This window comes from Periplaneta americana, chromosome 8, assembly GCF_040183065.1.
Source record: "Periplaneta americana isolate PAMFEO1 chromosome 8, P.americana_PAMFEO1_priV1, whole genome shotgun sequence".
In the NCBI taxonomy this organism is placed as follows: Eukaryota; Metazoa; Arthropoda; class Insecta; order Blattodea; family Blattidae; genus Periplaneta; species Periplaneta americana.
Window position 1 is genome coordinate 41,550,540 of NC_091124.1, and position 23,638 is coordinate 41,574,177.

Here is a 23,638-nt window from a genome sequence, read left to right on the forward strand (position 1 = left end):
GTATCCGGTGTGGCTTAGTGGACAAAGCATCAGCACGTAGAGCTGAAAACCCGGGTTCAAATCCCGGCGCCGGAGAGAATTTTTCTCCGTTCCATTACTCTTTCATCTTATGATAACGCAGAATATAATATATAAAAGTTATTTGATTATATTACACTAAAGCGAGTTGTAAAAAATAAAAGAAAGGACAAAACAAAAAATTCTCTACGGAGATTCGAAGCATGCTGTCAGGTAGCCCAAATCAGCGCGTTGTATTATGCAGTTAACTAAAGCGGCGCACGGAGGTTTACGGTTGTGAACTGCGCGCTCACCCGAAGGGACTTGGAAAATTTTCACTGCTCAAGAGACCGGCCACTTTCATTTTGACCTAGTGTACATCAGTCAGGAATTGAGGTATTGTGAAAGGTTACAGTGAAATTGTGTTGAAAAAACTTGCGGGTCTATAACAGTATTCTTGTATATATTTCAGTGACACAGAAGACTTCGTGTTTTATACATAAATTGTTTTACAATATTTAAAAAACTGATTACAAAAGTTACATAGCAAGCTATATTATAATCACTTCATAGCACAATCCTGGACAGAAAATCTGGCGCCCTGAAACTACTAGTAGATCAGAAATGTTAGTCATAGAGCCTACTATATCGATGAAAATCTGTATTAATTTGTTATTAATGTGTGTTGCATAGCATTTGGAAATATTTTCTTAAAATTTAGTAAAGTTTTTTTGTGTATGTCATTTATAGTACATTATGCAACGACCCTATAATGGTAGTAATTAAGACGCGAGTATGTTTGTTTATGAAACGAGCGCAAGCTCCGTATTCATGTTATGGTTATGTAAGTGAGGAGCGGAACTGACCTGAATTGGGAGATGTGCGCAGACGCGAAAGTATTGATTTTTTCCGAAACACGAATGTCATTGACCTTGATATAATTAGAGAATAATATGAACATTAGGCTTGATATAACCTGGAAATTTATTTACAATTGAAAAACGAGATGACAAATTGAATTTATTTGAATATTATTTACAATTAACGCTAATTATTATAGTAACAGAACATAATTTTCTGCAACAGTATTGGATTTCCAGCCTCCGTGACTTTTCGCTAATTTTCTTTCCATTGCATATCCGAGAATAATCGATACTTGCGGTTTTATAAGGGTACAATCAGTACAAAGGTGATTTCTCATTGGCTGAACAACTGAATTATAATGAATAGGTGTACTTTAATGAGGTGCATTAAAGGGCTACTACCAAGTGTATAATTACTACATTTCGGCATGGTCGAGCATAAAGTTATTTAAAAAAGTAATCCCGTCTTGAACTAGACAACATCACAAAACAAGTGCTTGAGGTAAAGATAGTAAGAATTATACATTTAAACGGAAATATTTTTATTTACCACTAGATAGAAAATTGAAGTGACAGGTGTGGTCTTGAGGGTAAAAGTACCCGAATTCTGGTGTGAAATATAATACCAACAAAATTAATTTTAAAAAATGGCGCCAAACCTTTTGTCCAGAACTGTACATTTTATAAAAAAATATATTATTCAAACTACGACATAAAAATCATATCCAATCCCTGAGGCGATAAAAAATTTGAAATCAATTTCATAATTAAGACTAAAATTAAAATTTGAACCTGGAATCTCTTACTTTAACAACAGTCAATGATATTTCAATGTAAGGGAATTTTACACTATTGTACATAACTTTCTGCCGGAAGCTTTTGATAAAATCCCTTTAATATCACTATTTTGTGTCGTCCCATTCCCTGATAAAGTAATTGGCCTTCATTTAATATATTGAAGCATTTAATAAAATATCTACAATTCTGTCATGACAGGAACATTTTACAAGTACAAAAAAAAATCTCCTTCACATTTATATATTTTCATGAGCATTGTTTACTTTCAGCAGGTACAATTGACATGAATTTATTAAAATATATATTTTTTTTCTCACTAGATTATACAATAACTAAAACTTCTCACTCTACAACACTTTCCTCTACATCTGACGCTCTGTATATATTTAGAGATGTCTTTATATATTAATAACAGCATTATAATATTTATTCTGTCTTAAAGTTAAAAAGTCGTGCATACTGCACTATGTCAGATGGAACCAAAATACAACATGTAGTGAATAATTGCTATATTATACATTACGTTACTATAGCAACCCAGAGCCCTGTAAATGTCACAACGTTCAATTTTTTTAAAAATATAGATTGATTGCGTATTTTGAAAGATGTGTGGTGCTCATTCTAGCCGGTAGAGGATGTTGGTAGCAGTATTTGAGCTTGACATTATAATGACAGTCAGATACGTATGCCGTTAGGTTAGAGTACGTCTGCGCATGACATTACGCAATAAATTGCGTTGTTTTAAGAGTAAATTTCAGCGATTACATTTCATACTGAAAATTGCAGGAGAAATCGATGGATTTGGAGTTGAACTTAAACCGCGGTATATTTAATAGATTCTTTCTCGTTCGAATCCCGGTTCCTTCAGGCGAAGTGTCGTTATATGAAATAATTGAGTAAATTAAAGGAGATTTTCTACGATATTTTGTGATTGAATATGCGCATAAAACGTCTTCCGAACTGACAGCATTAACAATTGAGACACTTGATTAGATGTATGCGCATAATCTATTGGAGAGTGTATAGTTTTTTTTTAGTTCACGGTCGATCGTCAGAAATCCGACTTATTAGCGATATGAGTATTCATGCGCAGAAGGGTTTCGAAAGATAATCAACGCTTCCGACAGCAAGTATACAGGGTGTATCAAAAGTTTGAAGTCATATAAATATCTTCCACATGTTTGATTTTCGATTACTATAGGTATTACCAATAATTGTAAGACCAAATCTACCAGTAACACATTCGATTCTAGCCCTCAGCTATCTCAAAAGCCGCCATTTTGGATGCAACTTTGAAATTTTAAGTGAAAGGGGGTCGTGTAGGTACTAAAAATCATGTGCAATTTTCTGAAAAAAAATCAATGTTGCAATCCGTTTTGAGATATCTAAACGTTTTCAAGTTATTTAAAGATAACTCGTAATGACACAAACATTAGTTACTGCATCTACAGATATTTTGTAACATGGCACAGTACTAAGGAGTCTTTGGAAAATGTATTTTTATGCAATACTGGTAATTAACTTTCCCTGATTTATTGTTTGGTTAATCTGTGACAGTTTCAATGAATTGCTGTGATTATTTGAAGCTTCCCTATAACAGTTTTCTTGATTTTCGTGATGGCATTGTCGAAAGAGGAAAGGATTGATATTCTTCATTCTGGTGAGTTAAGCCACAGAAATGTTGCAGCAAGCTGGACGAAAAGTTCCCTGGACATTGGATTGGTCGGCGTGGACCAGTGGAATGGCAGGCCAGGTCTCCAGATTTAACATCCCTTGATTTTTTTTCCTTTGGAGCTTGGTATATGAAGAGAAAATTGAGAATGTGGAACATTTAAAGAACCGTATCATTGAAGCCTGTGCTAAAATCGCCATGAAAATGCTACAAAATATTCTCTCCACATTCTCAATTTTCAAAGTTACATCCAAAATGGCGGCTTTTGATATAGCTGAGGGCTAGAATCGAATGTGTCACTGGTAGAGTATTTGGTCTTACAAATACTGGTAAAACCTGTTGTAATCGAAAATCAAGCATTATGGAAGATTTTTATATGGTTCCAGACTTTTGATTCATCCTGTAGATTCTGTGGTCCAAAACATCATTGCCGATTGTTCATAATCATAAAATATATTGAACCATGAGTATAGTTTCCACGGCGATGTCTACTACAATAAATCGCCTTAAGTTATCACACAACTCTATGCGCAGAAAACTTTCAATAGGAACGTCACCATATTTGACTGATATTACAGTGTCTGTATTTCACGGTTTAGTCTTACGGTTCATGAGATCATGTGACTGGTATGCTCATAAATTATCCACGTATTTTAAGGGGAGAGTACTGCGGGTGGTATACGAGACTTTATGATACTACTTATTCAGAAAGGTGAAATATTTGACAGAAATTGTAGTATCTGTATTTCACTGACAATACTCACTTTTCATGTGAACGGATATGTCCACGTATCTGACGATGGTTATACTATCTGTGGTGCACGGTTTGGTCTTATGGTTCACGAAATCGCTTAGCGCGGTATGGGATACAAGGCATCTCGTATCTCATTGTGACTCTAGTTTTCGCGGTCCACAGCTTGGCGTTATGGTTCTTTAAATCATGCGCATAATTTGATGGACGTTGATTTTATTGTATGTGAACTACGGCTTAGTTTTTCAATTCGCGAGATCACATGAATCTGCATTTATAGCATTTGTGTATGGGATAACGATATACAGGGTGATTCAAGAAAAATATATAATATTTTATGGGTTGGTAGTACTGATCAGTCTAAGTAAAAAAGTTCATATAAACATGTGTCCAATTTTCAATGGGTGTAGAGATACAGCTGTTTGAATGTTACATATAACAAGCGTTACAAGTGACAAGAAGAAAATATAAATGACTTAATGGTTACATTTATTGTTTATTTACGTGATATGAATACATTTCAACAGCAATGTACTTTTCCGCTCTGTTCACGTGGCTCTTCTGAGGTCGTCTTTTAATAAGTTTTATGAGGGTAGCACTTAGCGACCAATTCGTTCCTTGTGTTAACTTATTTTTTGTATATTTCACCTTTTATTCACCCACACAGACAAAACTCGACAGAGCCATCGGCGTAGCTCAGTTGGCTAAGGCTCTTGCTTGCCAATCCAGAGTTTCATTCGGGTGCGGGTTCGATTCGCAAGACCTGATCACCTGGTTGAGTTTTTCCGAGGTTTCCCCAACCGTAAGGCAAATATCAGGTAATCTATGACCTCATCTCGCCAAATACCATCTCGCTATCACCAATCCCTTCGACTCTAAATGACGGAGTAGTTGATGCAGCGTCGTTAAGTAACACACTAAAAAAAACTCGACATGAGAAACTTCTGGGGACATTGGTGGCCAATGCATGTGACTTGGGAATGTGAGATTTAGATATCACCTGACGATTAAAATGTACAGGAGCTCCGTCATGCTGGAAGAACATGACGATCCTTCTGGCCAAGGTAACTACAAACAGCTACTTCACGACGCCCATTGTGAATAGTGCTGCCCTCAGACGATCTCATAAGAACAAGTACTATTCCTTCGTATGCAGTCATTTGCCTTTTCTTCTTGCCATTTATAACGGTTGTTATGTCTATTGTTGTGGAGTAACAGCATGTCGACCTTGAAACGAGCTACAACAGGAAGTAATCCTTTTGGAATTATCATGTTCTGACAAAACACCACAGAATTTCAAATTCATCTGTCATCTTTCAGTAGTTTCAGGTAGGCTTTCGTAGCGGACTGCGTTGGACCTGTGTAACCTACTGTAAATCGAAGATGGGACCATAGTGAATCACGATACCTACCAGTGTTGCCAACAGTTGTTCATATAATCCCGCTAGATGGCTTTCGAAAACCCACGATTTTCTAACAAAAATCTCTAGATTTTAATGCGTATTTATTGTTATTCAATTTAATAATAATAATAATAATAATAATAATAATAATAATAATAATAATAATAATAATAATAATAATAATAATAACCATAGGTCAAGGTAGAGCATCCACCCGCCAATGTAACGAATATTGCACAGTTTTATCATTACCAATGTGGCACTTACATTTTATTTCTGTTCGATTGTTAGAATCGACCGGTATTAAACTTGCAAAAACAACAATAACGCTAATATGAATTTAATTTCGGAAAATTTAAAGATTAAAAACCGCTAGTATTCCCGCTAAGCGGAATAATATAATTTTACCCGCGAGACTGTTGTCCAAAAAAGCTAGATTTAGCGGGAAAACCGCTGAATTGGCAACACTGATACCTACAGTAATGAGATCTTGAAGTCAATATAAGATGCAGCAGGATAAAGTAACATGATTTACGAATAGGTGGCATCGAGCTGAGGAGGCTGAAGAAGGGGACGGTGGGGCCTTCTTGGTTGACCATATGGATTTCGTTGGACCTGGATGTTGTAGCTGAGTCAATAGATGACATAAAACAGTGAATTACGATACTTAATGAAATACTGTACGGTCTTGACGAATCATCCCTGTAATAAGAAGGTCTGCAAATTAAGCAAGCTTTTGGGACCTCCTCAAGAAAAAATAAGATGTTTGTTATGCGTAACATTCACATATTTGTATCTTGACACATATTGAAAATAGGACACATGCTTATATCATTATATTTTTACTTAAAGTAGAATAGTTCATATCACTCTCTGAAATATTTAATTATTTTCCTGAATCACCCTGTAATTGACAGGAATTATGAAATATCCAGTTCACTTCTGATCTTACTGTTTATGTGAGCAGATATGCGCAGAAACCCGTCACGTATCTGACTGCGATTGTACAGTGGAAGCTCTTTAAGTTCGACATAAAAGGAGTTCGACGTCCTTTAGTTCGACTGCTTACGTAAGGAGAATTAGACACGTCCCTATACGGGCACTATGAAGTGAGTGTGCCATTTGAATGGGAATTGGTTCTGTGTCTTGTAGCGATAGTTTTGTTACAGGAAAACATAATATTTTGTCGATTAGGACATCCATATTGATCACTGATTTTAAATTAATGAACTCTTCTTTTTCTATTTGAGAATTGTGCCGTTTGTGAGACGGAACTGTCGAAACCCACTGTGGTACTACTGGGTGTTCATTTCAAAGTGTGTCATGACGTCACTGTTGTGAGTCAGCGATTTGAAGCGAGTTTCAGCCTTTATATCAGAGAAGTTGCCTATTATTCAAGGCGTTCAATCTGAACTTGAGAACGTGTACGGTATAACTTGAACGTCGTAGCAACAGATGGCGGTCTGTACGGTCTGTGTGCTACCATAACCTCTTTCGAACTGTATTTTGCGCGGGCAAATCGTACGCAGGGTATTTGTTATCATCGGTAACGACAACATTCCACAACACAAATCAAATGCTCTGTGTCCATTTGACCGTCGAAGTTAATGTCAACAATTACATAAGTAATCGTCTTAACCCTGTCCCCATAAAGAAAAAAAACCCACCTCAGTACATGTTTCCAAACAGTTCACATTCCTGCCACTACCGGGGTTGCCGTGCGTATCGGTAAATACTCTTCAGAATGAACGCAGTACTTGCCAGGCAACTTCTCTGGCACATAGGTAATACGCCTTGGAGGAAGTGTAGGAAGATTGATTCTCTAGGCTCATCGGCTAGCCACATGACGGCATATAGCGAGCCATGACACACTTTGAACTGAACACGCAGTAGAAGCGCATACACAAGTCTCGGGGCGGGCAGGAAATGCAAGTACAGTACTGTATTCGTTGACGGATAACCAATAAGAATTTGTATTCATTTCACCTGCCACACCCACTGAACTTTCAATTCTGTTCTGTCGAACTTAGGAGAGTCCATTATGCAGGGACATCATTTTATTTTTACTTCAATTTTTATTGTACCTGAGTTTTTGAATGTACTTCACTCCCACCCCTTCTACTAATGAAGTTTCCCTCTACACACAGATCCAAGACCGCATATAGTAAACAGCACTGAGTGAATATAGTACGTTCCAGAAATATGTTCGCGTTTTCCAGTGACGAAAGAGCTTTCAATATTGAATCATATTTTCGCACAGGTGCTGTCCGTTTGCCTACGTCGCATCCCTATTTCCTCCACCTGCTTCTGTTCGCCCCTCTGCAAAAGCAGGGCTGTCTTAGCTATTTTCTGAAAACATTAATTTCTGTTAGGAATTGGACGTTTACGTAATATTATACAACTGTTTAAAATAACTTAAATAAAAGTGCCTCGTTAAGTAATTCACTGTCACGTGATTTTCTCCCTTTCTACGATCCTGCGACATAACCACTTGGACGGACAGTAGATAGTATGTCTGAGTAATTTTATCTGTGCAGTCGGGCAGAAGTGAAGATTGAATTTACAGTACATAAGGTACTCTTTTATAGAGTAGGTACAGAATTATTTCAACATGAGTTACTAGTACGAAGGACGAAACTGGCAATTGGAATTAGATGCAATAGTCTATAGTGCGATAATATGCACAAAAGAACTGAAGCCTGTATCGAAATGAAAGGCCACCATTTTAAAAAATGTTTTTAAATATCCACATTGTGATTATTTTTTCAATTTAACTTCATTCTCTATATTGTACGCTAATGTGCTGTAGACAGTATAATATACACTGCATAATGAATACGTTCGAATGGCTAACTCAGTTCGTGAGTAAAAACACTTATTCTTAATACAGTACTGTATTAAGATTAAACAAAAACCTAATGAAAATTATCGAACTCAAAATCGCGATATTTCCTAGTTTACGTAAATGGATGAACTACTTTTCTTCCCTCCTATACCTAGTAAAGTGATTTGTGTGTTACGCAAGTATCATCGAACTACAGTCGTGGAAGGGGGAGCAATGTGTGTTTCCGGTTCTCTAAAGGTATAGCCAGGTTAATATTAAAAATGTTAGTAAAAATAAAATGATGTCCCTGTAGTTGTTTTTCACGGGTTGGTTTTAAGGTTCACGATCTCTCGCGAATGGATAAGGCCGTACCAATTTGTTCAGGTATAGGATCACGGCATTCTCAAGAAGGCTGGGCCTCGATGCCGTTCCTGGGTATCACAGAACTGCCGCACGACGACTCGTCGGAGTGCGGTGGAGTGATCACAGCCGCCACGTCCCCCCGCGAGCCGCTGCTGCCCTCCGCGGGGGCGGCGGGCGCCTGGCTGGGCGGCGGCCCCGTGCCGGTGCACTTCTTGTAGTGCGTGCGCATGTTGCTGGACTGGCTGAAGCGCAGGCCGCACTTGGTGCAGGAGTAGGGCTTGGTGCCCGTGTGGTAGTTGAGGTGCGTCTTGAGGTGGTGCTTCTTGGTGAAGGCCTTGGCGCACAGCTGGCAGGAGTAGGGTTTGATGCCCGAGTGCAGCCTCATGTGGAGCGTCATGTTGCTGCGGTCCGCGAAGGCCTTGCCGCACACGGAGCAGGCGAAGGGCTTCTCGCCCGTGTGGATGCGCAGGTGCTGCTTGAGCAGCATCTTGCGGGAGAAGGACTTGCTGCAGTGCGGGCACGAGTGGGGCCGCTCGCCTGCAACAACAGATAACACATCTAGGCTATATGACACAGAATACTAGGCATACAGCCTTTGTGATGAACGGAAGAATGAAAAAACTAGCTGTTTCTCTCTTTGTTCGCACGTTTACCCATTTGTTTGTTCGTCTACCTATTTGTTTATTCGTCCGTTTATCCACTTTTTCCTTCCATTTGTCCGTTTATTCGTCCATTTTACCATTACTTTATTCGCCCGTTTATCCGTTCGTTTAACTGTCCGTTTACTCCTTCGTTTATTTTTCCGTTTACCCGTTCGTTTAACTGTCTGTTTACCCGTTTCTTTTAACTGTCCTGTTACTCTTTCGTTTATTTGTCCGTTTACCCGTTCAATTGTTCGTTTACCCATTCGTTTATTTGTTCGTTTGCCTGTACGTGTATATGTCCGTTTACCCATTCGTTTATTTGTCCGTTTACCCATTCGTTTATGTCCGCTTACCCGTTCGTATATTTGTTCTTTTACCCGTTCCTTTATTTGTTCTTTTACCCGTTGCTTTATTTGTCCGTTTATCCGTTCATTTATTTGTTCGTTTAATCGTTCGTTTATTTGTCCGTTTACCTGTTCGTTTAATTGTCCGTTTATCCTTTCGTTTAATTGTCCGTTTACCCGTTCGTTTAATTTTCCGTTTACCCGTTGGTTTAATTGTTCGTTTACCCGTTCATTTATTTGTCCGTTTATCACTTCGTTTAACTGTCCGTTTACCCGTTCGTTTATTTGTTCGTTTACCCGTTCGTTTATTTGTTCGTTTACCCGTTCGTTTATTTGTTCGTTTACCCGTTCGTTTATTTGTCTGTTTACCCGTTCATTTGTTCGTTTACCCGTTCGTTTATTTGTTTGTTTACCAGTTCGTTTATTTGTTCATTGATCCGTTCGTTTATTTGTCCATTTACCCGTTCGTTTAACTGTCCGTTGACCCGTTCGTTTATTTGTTCGTTTACCCGTTCGTTTATTTGTTCGTTTACCCGTTCGTTTATTCGTTCGTTTACCCGTCCGTTCATTTGTCCGTTTATCCGTTCGTTTATTTGTTCGTTCACCAGTTTGTTTATTTGGTAGTTTACCCGTTCGTTTATTTATCCGTTTACCTGTTCGTTTATTTGTGCGTTTACCCGTTCGTTTGTCTGTTTATCTGTTCGTTTGTCCGTTTACCCGTTCGTTTATTTGTCAGTTTACCCGTTCGTTTGTTTGTCCGTTTCCCCGTTCGTTTAACTGTCCGTTAACCCGTTCGGTTATTCGTCCGTTTACCCGTGCGTTTAATCGTAAGTTTACTTCAGTTAATCTTGATTTTACCCGTTCGTTTAATCGTGAGTTTACTCGTTCGTTTATTCGTCCATTAACTAGTTCATTCATCCGTTTAACCACTCGTTTATTCTTCCGTTTGTCCGTTCATTTATTCGTCCATTTAACTACTAGTTTATTCGTCTGTTTAACCACTTTTATATTCGTCAGTTTGTCTGTTTATTCGTCCATTTGTCCGTTTATATCCTTGCGTTCATTAGTTCGTTTAATCATTCTTTATTTCTCCGTTTGTCCGTTAGTTTATTCGTCCGTTAAACATTCCTTTATTATTCAAATTATCCGTTCTTTAACAATTTTTTTTATTTCTTTATTCGGACCTTTATCAGTCTGTTTATTATTCGTTCTTTTAATCATTCATTTATTCATCCGTAGTTTATTTATTCGTTTATTCGCTCCTTTTCCCGCTTACTTATTCGTGCGCTTAACCATTCGTTTATTCCTCCGTTTGTCCGCTTATTCGTTTAATCATTTGTTTGTTCAACCGTTTATCTTTTCGTTTGTTCGTCAGTTAAACCATTTTTTTTTCGCAAATTTATTTTTATTTATTCGTTAAAGTCCATCATCTGTTCGTTTATTGGCTAATCTGAAATTACAGATAATTCGAACATGCAAAAAGTAAAAAAAAAAATAATAAAAAATAAATAATAATAATTGCTTCAACTGGAATTCGATCAATTTAACGCTACAGTATTTATAAACTCAAAATATACAATATATGAATATAACTTACTTTACAATAGTGAATGAATTAGTCCCTGTTTTCTACACTATTATGAAAACCTACCTACTTCTTCTGACAAAAGAATAGATAATCTTGACGAAAAGGTGGACAATGTGGTTTCCCGGCTTGCATTCGTATTCCTCTCTTAATCCGAAATTTCGATAATCCGAACAGGACTTTGTCTCAATTAGTTCGGACTAGCGGGGTTCTACTGTATTTAATCTAAGCGCTACATCCAGTAGTACAAACACGTCAGTTCTTGCTGTGTGAATTTTGCTCTCTTTCCATTCTTCGTGGTTTTCTTCAGAGTCCACTGCGCAGGTCATGGTTCGTTGATTAATTACGTCCTGGTATACGAAATTCTGCAGCGTGAAGTTTTGAGATTTATTTATTTAGTTTTATTGGGAGCGGAGAACCAGTTTGTGCCGGATTGATAGGGCAATAAAGGCAGGAATCTGCACGGTGGGTATTCCACTGCATTAAATTAATTGGCTCGATGATGTATGCCATTCTTCTGCGTATTATCTGGTGTATTTGGAAAACCCGCTGTCATAGCAACAGAGTCATTGCCTCCTGAAACGACAAATTAACTGCGAAGACCAGTAGGAATTCCATCGGCCAAGGAATCAAGCTGTCCGCAGATTGCAGCGTCGCCTGGCAACGCTCGACAGTTGAGAGTAGATTACGGAGAATAATTATTTCAGCTGCTGCAATTCATCTCTCGTACTTCAAATGTTACTGTGCAAACTTTTTCTACCTAATACTTAAGTTATCCTATTTTATGGTACTTCTGATGAAATATCTTTTGTGCGAGATCGTGCGTATTTGCTTGGTTTCCGCACAAAACCAATCCGCGGCAAGTAAAAAATTCCACATTCAGTATTCCCAACCTAACACACATAACAATTTCCCTCTTCTTACCGCTTGAGTGACATATTGATTTTACTGCTTTAGGCTTTTAACATATTATTTTTAGAGACGTTCAATATAGTAATAATTAGCCTATAAATTGGAAACTTACCACTGTAATTTCACCTAAATTGCACTGTTAATTATTGTTTTTAAATATTTGCAAAAATTAAGTAAACTCTGCAACTCCACTAAAGTTACTGCATTCGTGATGCATGTAACATTAAGGAAGCCGTTGTTTTAAGTTCGCATTTATAGACTGGGGGAAAAAAAAGACAGAAGTGTATCACGGTCTGCTAGAGTATAGTAAACTCAGAAAACATTAAAAAAAAAAACAATGTTGAAGATAGATATTTTTGTTTTGCAAATTTGCCGTCATTGAACAGAAACCAAGATGGAGATTTCATTGCAACTAATTATAAATTCCTCTTTCAGGTATTTAATAAACGATCTTCGCACAAAATAATGTACGATACACGAGCGGTATGTTTTCTTTCAATTCTCGGAAATTAAAAAAGCTCAACTACGTTTCGCTTTTTCAAACTTTTCCTCGAACATGAAAACTTCAACATACCGCTCTTGTAACGCATATTACTATTGAAACTTCTGAGGTAATGTAAGATCTTTCAAAAGTCACTTCAAACTTCTGACTAAATCATACACATACAGGCTAGTAAAAAAGATTGTTCCGAAGATAATCAGCCTGCTTCGTTTGAGAAGATATAAGATTATATCAGGAGCGATAAAAAAAAAGTTATTTTAGTTCCAAGACGTTAAAACACGTTTGTATCGTTTTCATGAACAAAAGAAGTGAGATTGTTACTTAGAAACGACTGAATAAAAACAAAAGCCGTTTACTGCAAGGCAACTAGCGAAATAAGTTTTGTGTTTTACAGACTCTTCTCAGATATTGCTATGCCACACACAACTTGTCAAGTTCTGAATAAGAGGGGGATTAATACTGACAGTAATACTGATCGTGCAGGGACGCTAAAATATTGATGCGTACTGTCGTAAAATATTGACTCATTACTACTTACCAGAATTACTGACTTTGTAAAGCCACAGCAAATTGCATTTATTTATCGTATTAATTTTTACTTGGTTATTTAACGACGCTGTACCGGGCTGTTTAGCATCGATGGAGTTGGTAATAGCGGGTTTATATTTGGCGATATGAGGCAGAGGATTCGCGATAAATTACCTGACATTCTCTTGTGGTTTAAGAAAACCTCTGAAAAAAATTAACCAGGTGATCAGCACAAGCGGGAATCGAACCCACGCTCCTGAACAGGAGGCAAACACGCTACCGCCTGAGCTACACCGGTGGCTATTGTTCTAATTTCATTGCCCTGGTTCCTATATAGAAATTGCACGCAATCATAGACTTCCTGTCACTTTTTTCGTGTCTTCTTTCTGTCTTTTTCGATTTTTTCTTTCTTTCATTATATATTATATTAATTTTTAAATTCTTTTCATAATCTGTATTTTGTCTTTCGTTTTATTAACCTTTTTTCTGCCTTACCTTTCTCTTTCTCTACACGCAATTCTTATCTCAATTTTTTTTACCCTTTTCTTTCTTCTTATACATATTTAGTTCTGTCTTGTCTTTCTATTCTTCAATCTTTTAATTCTTATCATAATTTTTATTTTTTTTTTGTTTTCATACTTTTTTCTCTCTCTTATCTATTCCTATTTCCTTAATTTTATCTTTGATTCATTTATCCATATTTTCTTCTGTTAACTTTTTTTCTTGTCCATACTTTTTTCTGTCTTATCTTTCTCTTCTTCAATCTTTAATTCTTATCGTAATTTTTATTATTTTCTTTGTTTTCATTCTTTTTTCTCTCTCTTATCTATTCCTATTTCCTTAATTTTATCTTTGATTCATTGATCCATATTTTCTTCTGTTAACTTTTTTTTCTTGTCCATACTTTTTTCTGTCTTATCTTTCTCTTCTTCAATCTTTAATTCTTATCGTATTTTATTATTTTCTTTGTTTTCATTCTTTTTTTCTCTCTCTTACCTATTCCTATTTCCTTAATTTTATCTTTCATTCATTGATCCACATTTCCTTCTGTTAACTTTTTTTTTCTTGTCCATACTTTTTTCTGTCTTATCTTTCTCTTCTTCAATCTTCAATTCTTATCGTAATTTTTATTATTTTCTTTGTTTTCATTATTTTTTCTCTCTCTTATCTATTCCTATTTCCTTAATTTTATCTTTGATTCTTTGATCCACACTTTCTTCTGTTGACATTTTTTTCTTGTTCATACTTATTTCCGATTTATCTTTCTCTCTTTCAATCTGTAATTCTTATCGTAATTTTTATTATTTTCTTTCTTTTCATCCTTTTTCTTTGTGTCTTACTACCTATTCTTATTTCCTTAATAATTATTTTCTCTTTAATTCATTTATCTATACTTTCTCCTGTTAACTTTTTCCTTCCCTATCTCTTTCTTACTAAAACTATAAACTCACTTGAAGTAAGTGTGCCGTGCTGTAGCCTACCTGTGTGTATGCGGACGTGCATGTTGTAAGCCACCCTCTGGTTGAAGCTCTTGCCGCAGTATTGGCAGCCGTACTCCTTCCTGTTCCGGTGGATCTTCATGTGCGAACTCAGGTATCCTCGGTCGTTGAAGTACTTGCCGCACTCGGGACACGTGGCCGCGAACTCCCGGGTGCCCTCGTGCACGGAGCGGTGGTACTTGTAGTTGCGCAGTTGGCTGAATTGCTTCCCGCACTCACCGCACTGAAACGGTTTCTCTCCTGTGTGCGTGCGCAAGTGAACCTGGAATAATAATAATAATGATAATGATAATGATAATAATAATAATAATAATAATAAAGATAATGTAATAACGATGATAACATAATACTGATAATGATAAGGATGATTTTTCTGACTTTCCGGTTTAGACACTTTTGTCTGTTTCCATTCACTGTTCTAACTATCTTGTTTGTGGTCTTTCCTGATCTCTTCGTCCAATTTCTGCGAGTAATGGAAATGTCCTCTGAGTTGGGAACGAACCCAAAGCAGAGTAAGATCAGTGAGGGAGCTACCCTCTTAATGCCTTTGACCATGCATGCTTTCCTGTGAGGGTGTGCTCCCTTAGCCGAGGAAGATAATGATGACAATAATATAACGACAATAATGATAAATACTAATACAAAATGATAATATAATGATAATGACAATAATAAAAGAATGATGATAATACTAATGTAATAATGATGATAATGGTAATAATATAATAATAAGAATAATAATATAGTAATAATATATTCTGAAAAATGAATCACTCACAAAAAAGCAACATTTTAGTGTCATGGGCATTCAATTTATATTTTTTACCATATAAGTTTGCCATTATACCCATAGTGTTAGAATGTCAATGTTCATTTACATATCAACAACAAGTATTCAAAGTGTGTGAGTGTCCTCTCTTCGTTCTTCTTCGGGGTAAGGTAACAACGCTAAAATTAATTATATTTTTCTTCGTTTGTGTTAGGAACAACAATTCATCTGTTTTGTCTATTCTAATAATTAGCTAGAAATGTACAGCTAAATATTTATAATCCACCCTAAATGTTTATAGTAATGAACTAGAAAGTATTCGTAAAAATATCTCATTTTCCAGTTATTATTATTCCATTAATTTTATTTTAAACTAATAATTCTCGAAATAGTAACTAATGTTGATATACGAAATACGTAAATTCACGAAATAACAGTGTCTGCACATAACTTACAGATTTTATTTTTTTCTTCCTGTAAGTCTGATCTATCCTAAGAATATGAGACAAATATACAGCATATCTAAATATCTGCCAGGCCTACGAGTACATCCTAAATTATACAGGATGTTAAAAAAAAGTATGGAATGTTACTCTTAACTAATTAAGTTTCAATTTTACAAAAAAAAAAAGTTTTATACATAAGCTGTTTGAGATAAACCATGCAATATGATACCAGTGTTCGAAAAAAAAAGTTAGTTATTCAGATTGTGACAGTAAACTTTATTTTTTTAATAGGACACTGTATTAAAATTTAGATATTCCGAATCTCCATTAAATTTTACGTATGAATGTGTAGAAATTTTACCCGTTCACCCGTTTTATATCTTTTAACCACAATATTTATTAAACTTCTTCCGTGGACTCCAAATTTGAGACAACTAGGCCTATGTAAAATCAAGTCGAGTAAGCCATAGAACTAAACAAAACACTATCACTAACCAAACTTGGCAACAGATGCTCCAAATGAGAACCATTCACAGCTAAGCAATGTCCCAGTCTATCACAGAAACAGTCCATTGTAGATATGAGATGGAATAGATCAGCCATGTAACTGTGAGGAAGATAAAGAGATAACACTAGTTACTACAGCAGCATTGCCATGGTAACGGTACTGCACCTTGAGGGATGCGCGCGTGACGAAGGCCTTGCCGCAGCTGGGGCAGACGTGCTCGGGGCGGCGCGCCGGCTCGTGCAGCTTCTGGTGCGTGCTCCAGTGTCCGCGCTGCGTGAACTGGCGGCCGCAGTCGGCGCACGAGTAGGGGCGCTCACCCGTGTGGATGCGGCGGTGCTGCACCAGCAGCTGGCGGCGCGAGAAGCACTTGCCGCAGTCCTCACAGCCGTGACTCTTCTCCACCACACCTGCGGCAGGCACCAATGTGTAACTGCTTCCCAGATTATTGCTAGACTTCAGTTCTCCTCTCGACATACACGTGTGAAGAGATCGTCTACTGTATTTCACCTCTTAAATAATATTTATTATATTATATTAAAGTAACCAGGATGTGTAAATCTACCGTAAAAATAATATATGAAATAAAATATAAAATGAAATAAAATAAAATATAATCAAAGAGAACGTGAAATAAAATAAAAATAGTAAATAAAATACAATGTAAAAAATAAAATCAAACAAGAAAATAATAAAAATTAAATAAAAAATAAAATAATATAAAATGGAATGTAATAAAATAAGAAATGATGTGGAATACGATGAAAAAATTAAATAGAATAAATAGAAATATATGAAATACAATAAAAATAAGGTAAGAAATAAAAATAAATAACATACAATACAAAAATATAAAATATTACAGGGTGTTTCAAAAATACGGGGCATAATTTCAGGTATTTCCCACGTGTAGACAATCAAAATAGTTCATTACAACATGTGTCCGGAAATGCTTCATTTCCGAGTTATGGCCTTCACAACATTGAAATTCACCGGAACGTTTTTCTTTCCGCAGGTCGTTGTCATTACAGAAAATGTTCAAAATGTCCACCTCCTGCTTGAATACAGATCTCACATCGATGTCTCATTGACCTGCGAACACGATCCCAAACTCCAGGAGTATTGCGTATGTCCTCAGAACATGCCACAATTCGATTCCAAAGGGATTCCTAATCAGGCACCGGAGACGAATAAACTAATGATTTTAAATGGCCCCACAAGTAGAAATCGAGAGGGTTCAGATCAGGTGAGCGTGGAGGCCAAGCAATTGGGCCACCTCTACCTATCCATCGATCATGAAACCTTCGTTCCAAGTACCGGCGAGCCGTACGACTGAAGTGTGCAGGAGCGCCATCATGCAAGAAGTGAATGTGTTGACGATTGATCAGTGGAGTGTCTTCTAAAACATGAGGTATGGTGTTTTCCAGGAAGTTTGTGTACGCTTGCCCCGTAAGTCTGTTTACAAGTACATGGGGTCCAACTAATCGATCACCAATGATACCGGCCCACATGTTGAGGGAGAACCGCACCTGGAGAAGAGATGGAACAGTTGCACGTGGGTTTTCATAAGCCCATACATGCTGATTGTGGAAATTTGTTATGCCATCTCGTGTGAACTGTGCTTCATCTATAAATAATGCGAAGGCAGGAAACTTCGGATTTACACCACACTGCTGCAAGAACCACTGACAGAACCGAACTCGTGCAGGGTAATCTGCTGGTGACAGGGCCTGTACACGTTGCAAATGATAAGGATACAATTGATACTCTTTCAACAGTCTCCAGACAGTCGTATGAGGAACATTGACTTGCAACGCTACCTTTCGTGTGCTGATAGAAGGAGTCATGTTCACAGCCTCCAGAATCTCCTCCTGTACTTCTGGAGTTGTAGATCTTGGTCGTCCCCTTCCCAAACCAGGAGAGTTAAATTTTCCATACTCGCACAGACGATAATGGAGACGTACAAATGTCTTCCGATCTGGACATTTTCGCTGTGGGTACCTCTCCTGGTACAAACGACGAGCCAGCGCAGCATTGCCGTTCGCCTTACCGTACATGAAGTGTATCTTTGCCAGCTCTTGATTTGAATACATGTCGCACAGTCTAACGCCTACACAACACTGAATGTAACCTTCGCCTCGGAATGAACTGTCAGAGTGCCCTCTTAATGTCTCCTTTGACGGCAACGACCTGCGGAAAGAAAAACGTTCCCGTGAATTTCAATGTTGTGAAGGCCATAACTCGGAAATAAAGCATTTCCGGACACATGTTGTAATGAACTATTTTGATTGTCTACATGTGGGAAATACATACCTGAAATTATGCCCCGTATTTTTGAAACACCCTGTATACCTACAGGAGTGCACATTTTCTCTGCATCTCATAATTTTTGAAGTTATTTATTTGAAATGTGAAAGACAGATTGAGAAACTCTGATGAGCTTATCGTCGTTGTTCCTGCAATAACTCCTATGTGCAAAATATAAAATATTTCAGTAGAAAGGCAAAACACATTTATTCATCCTATGGCAGCCGTACATAGGAGACTGTGAATTCTTACATTTTCGAAACAAAGGAATATAATTACATATAGGAGATTTTAGTATTTGGTGTATCATTATTTAAGTTATTTAATAGAGCAAAAATCTGAAAATCGATAAATATGTTACATAGGAGTTACTGCAGAAATAACGACGATAATAATCTGTAAATATTAATATTTCAGCAAAAATAAAACGGAATTGATAAAATATTTTTGAAAAAAAAAATCTCATGAAAAACAAAATGAACTTGGGTATAAATGCCATTTTTTTTAAATTTTTGGAAGAATAGGGAAGATTTTTTTAAACAGGCTGCATACCGATGGCTGAGAACCAGACTGTTCTAAGTCCAACTTTTTATAAGATAGAAATCTGTGTTTCATTGTGTTCCAGTTCTTGTCTGCATATATGGATCGAACAAAATTGTAAATATTCCTCTCCATAAGGTTGCTGTGAAGCTATTCCAAATTGTTTCATGAAGCTTTGAATGTAAGGTGCTTAAAATAGGTCTCCTGAAAAAAAAAAAACAGTAAAATGGACTTGGAACAGTCTGGTTCTGGGCCATTGATAGACTATATCATTTAATTTTGATAAATATAATTTTTTCCCTTTTCCTCTGGGAACAAGGTATGATTATTTTGGAAATTTTAAAAATTTGAATTGAAGAAAGAACAGGCTATAAGCCTATAATGGAATATTGCGAAGAAGAAGCATTGAATAAATTACATTAATTAATTCTAATCCTTGCACTAGTTCGTGAGAAATAGAGATAAACAACGATCGAGAAATCAAGACTAACAGCGCCCTCAAAGCCTAAAACCCGCACGACAATGCTGCATACGTCGCGTCGTTGACGTAAAGACTGCTTGTGAGTGTTTCGAGACGTCGAGATTGATCACTCCCGAAGTCCCGAACGTCAAGCAGCCTTGAATCGCCAAAATTGTTTATACCTGACTGAACTTTTATCTATTTTGTCAACTGTTATATATGTATAAACAATCAAGTAGCCTACTTGAAACATCATCTCTACCTCTCAGTGTATAATAATCCGTTCCCCAGTCTTTATTTAATTACTAGGCCCTTATTAAAAGGCTAGGAATTTTCTTTTCATATGTTAGAGATCAAGTGTGTAAGCTCAAGTAAAAAGATATTAACGTTATGTTTCTTAGAAATGCAAATTTATTTGAGAATTGTTTTTTTTTCTATTTATATAACCATAGGTAATATAATATAATAGAACCAGAACATTTTCATGACTAAGATACTGCTCTGTTTTGTCTTTTTGTATCAATTAAGCATTTATAATGTTATTTACAGACGTGGACAAATTATTAGCAAAATTGGAGATTTTTATTATATATTTTTACGAAATATGATTCTTCAATTTAGACTACAGTTCACATCTTTGCTTATTACCAAATTATTAGAAAAATTGAAGATTTGTATTGTATATTTTTACAAAATTTGACTCTTCAATTTAGACTACAATTGATATTTTTGCATATTTACAAATTATTAGCAAAAGGGAAGATTTTTTTTGTATATTTTTTACAAAATTCGACTCTTCAATTTGGACTACAGGTGATATTTTGGATATTTCCAAATTATTAGCAAAACTGAATATTTTTATTGTATATTTTTACAACATTTGACTCTCCACTTTAAACTGCAGTTGACATTTTTGCATATTTACAAATTATTAGCAAAATTGAAGATTTTATTATATATCGTTTACAAAATTTGACTCTTCAATTTAGAATAGTCTATATTTTTGCATATTTATATCTACTGTAATTATATAAATATGCAAAATTGTCAGCTGTAGTCTAAATTTAAAAGTCAAATTTTGTAAATGGAATTATCATAAAAATCGTCAATTTTGTTAATAATTTGTCCACGTCTGTATTTCAATTAGCCTATGTATGTTATTCAAAGTTACGAAATCTTTCCACGCCAACCAAATGCTATTTCGAGAATGATGAGCGAGACTCGAAGCGCACGAGAATAACGAGACGAGACTGGAAAGACAAATCCAACGAACACAGCGAGCGAGAGCGACAGGTAGTTGTTCATCTCCAGTGAGGAAAATTGGCATTTACAATTTCTGTGTTTTCGGTTTTTACAAGAGTGTTTCAAAAATATTTTGCTACTGTTACTACTGCTACTACTATTCTATTGCTATTAGTACTGCTAGTAACATTACTAACGCTACTACTACTACTACTGCTACTACTACTATTGCTACTGCTATATTCCTATTGTTACTACTATTGTTACTGCTACTACATTTTCTTCTGCTACTACTACTGCTACTATTAGCCTACTACCAGTGCTGGTGCTACTACTACACAGTCTAGTACAGGCCTGCACAAACAGCGCTCAACGAGCGGGAGAGCGGTGTTTACCGCTCGCCGAAACGGAGAGGAAGATATGTCAGAATGACATAGACTTGCTATAAGTAGAGGAGAGGGAAACGACCACTCAGTTATCTAGTGGACTTCAGTGTGTAGGCCTATTCTCAGTAACTGTTTCACGTTGCTTACTTAATGCTACAGTACAGTATGGAGGAATCTAAAAGACGTAACATAACATTTAACGATTTACAGCTCGAACTTATTGATCTTCAATGTGACCTAAGAGTTAGAAATCGTTTGAATAATACTACTAGCCTGGTTGAGTTTTACAAGACTAAACATTAGCAATAATATCCACCACTACACAGGCTGGCTGTGAAAATGATTGTTATGTTTGGTTCAACATTTGTATTTGTGAGCAACTGTTTTCTATAATCAACTTTAATAAAGACAGACATGGAACATCTGTAACTGATGTTTCATTACGATCAGTAGGCTACTGTTCCTTGCAGCTGCCAACAGCATTAAACCTAGTTTTGATGTACTGATAAATAAAAATATAACAAAATTATATTGTACATTTAAGTAGCTATAGAATTTCTATTACTTCTGTAAAATAAATATTTCTTTATTAATTAATAATAGTCCAAGATAGTTTTGGAAACACTGAACGGGAATTCATTTCATAAGCACTCGTAGTAGTACTTCTTTTTGTGTATATTTTGTACGAGATCACCCCTTCTTCCAGTCCACTCTTATACAGAGCTTAGCTAATATCTGCATTCCGCTCATGAGGTGTGAGCCGGTTCGGAGAGCGCAAACCTTGTGCAGGCGTGGTCTAGTATATACAGTCACGAAGCTCAATACGTAGTAAATATGCATCCATAGATAGTTGCTAACCACTAGGATCGCTACTATCACCTCATTACAGACAATACGAAATAATTCCGGCACAGTCTATTGTTCCTAGCACCCTCACAACTCAAGCTTCGTGACTGTATATACTAGACTGTGCTACTACTATTACTACTGAATATTTGAAGAAATTTATGAAATGGTAAGGGTGCTTAATCACTGACGACGATGATGATGATGACGATGACGATGATAATAATTATTAGTAGCCGTAATGTGCTTGAGCGATTTTTACAGACATTGTAAGAGATTGAATTACAGCATCTCGCCTCCTTATACTTTAGTGGTTTCCATAGCGACATGCTATCGTTTGCGGCAACGCAATTGCACTCTCAAATTTCGCTATTACAGTGTCGTTAAGGTTAGGAAACAGTTCCAGCAGAGCTGTGAAAGAACCTAGATCAATGACGAAACAAGTCGTATACATGACCGCCTTCGGAAATCGATCCCAGGACACCGAGTATAGGAAACCGATACTCTACTACAAGTCAGGTCGACAACCTTGATGGGTGTAATGTTTACACCGCATAAGACAATCCTATCGCAGGTTGTTTTCGAACTAATCTTTCAACAGGTTTCCCGTTTTAAAAATGCTAGCTAGTCAGTCTAGTTCATGCCAATGACATTGTCATGCGTTCTCGTTGCTAACATATATGCCCGGCCCTGGCCTTTCAGTTCTGCTACTCTTTCATTAACGTACAGGTACGCTACAATTATTTACGTTAACTGGCACCCATGGTTACATTACTGGTGTATAATTTCTGCTATTTTGTAATTGAATATATTTGTGAGACAGACAAAGAAATACATAGCTGCTAGTTTCAGTGGTAATGGTTATGACAGTTCTTAAAGTGTATTTTAATTTGCCAGGGTTCTTTGGAATTGATAATCGTAATTGTAATTTAAGTTAATAATCATATCATTAACGTATACTTGACAGACGATATGATTGTAACAATGTTGTAATTCTTCATTGAACATCCCTTTAAACTACAGAGGCTAGTTAGAGGCTTTGAGACAATAATTTTATTGTAACTGTAATTCTATATTTAACGTCCCTATTGAACTACAGAGCCTATTGAGAGACATAGATAACTGAAATATTGTAATTATTTCTGTAAAGTTTTTTTTTTTTAAATTACAAAGACTATTCAGGGATAGTAAGATGATAATTATTGTAATTTTATTGTAGGCTTATTGTAACTTTTTATTTAACGTTTATTTTAAACTACAGAGGCTATTCACAGGAGATGAGATGATGATTGTAATTGTATTTCTTTATTTAACGTTCCTTTTAAACTACAGAGGCTATTCATAGACGATAAGATGATAATTGTAATTGTAATTCTTTATTTAACGTTCCTTTTAAACTACAGAGGCTATTCATAGACGATGAGATGATGATTGTAATTGTATTTCTTTATT

General features: G+C 36.3%; 1 protein-coding gene across 2 annotated transcripts in view; it reads right to left on the reverse strand.

The window, feature by feature from the left end:
* Positions 1 to 432: 432 nt before the first annotated feature.
* The window catches only part of LOC138704672 (uncharacterized), a 375,369-nt gene continuing 352,163 nt past the window's right edge, over positions 433 to 23,638 (reverse strand). For both annotated transcript variants that reach the window (XM_069832796.1, XM_069832797.1), the window contains exons 5-7: positions 16,574 to 16,815; positions 14,668 to 14,947; positions 433 to 9,208 (exon numbers count right to left, since the gene is read on the reverse strand). In XM_069832796.1, the coding sequence (XP_069688897.1) occupies positions 8,712 to 9,208; positions 14,668 to 14,947; positions 16,574 to 16,815 (1,019 nt within the window). In that variant the 3' untranslated portion in view covers positions 433 to 8,711. The remainder of the gene's footprint in view (positions 9,209 to 14,667; positions 14,948 to 16,573; positions 16,816 to 23,638) is intronic.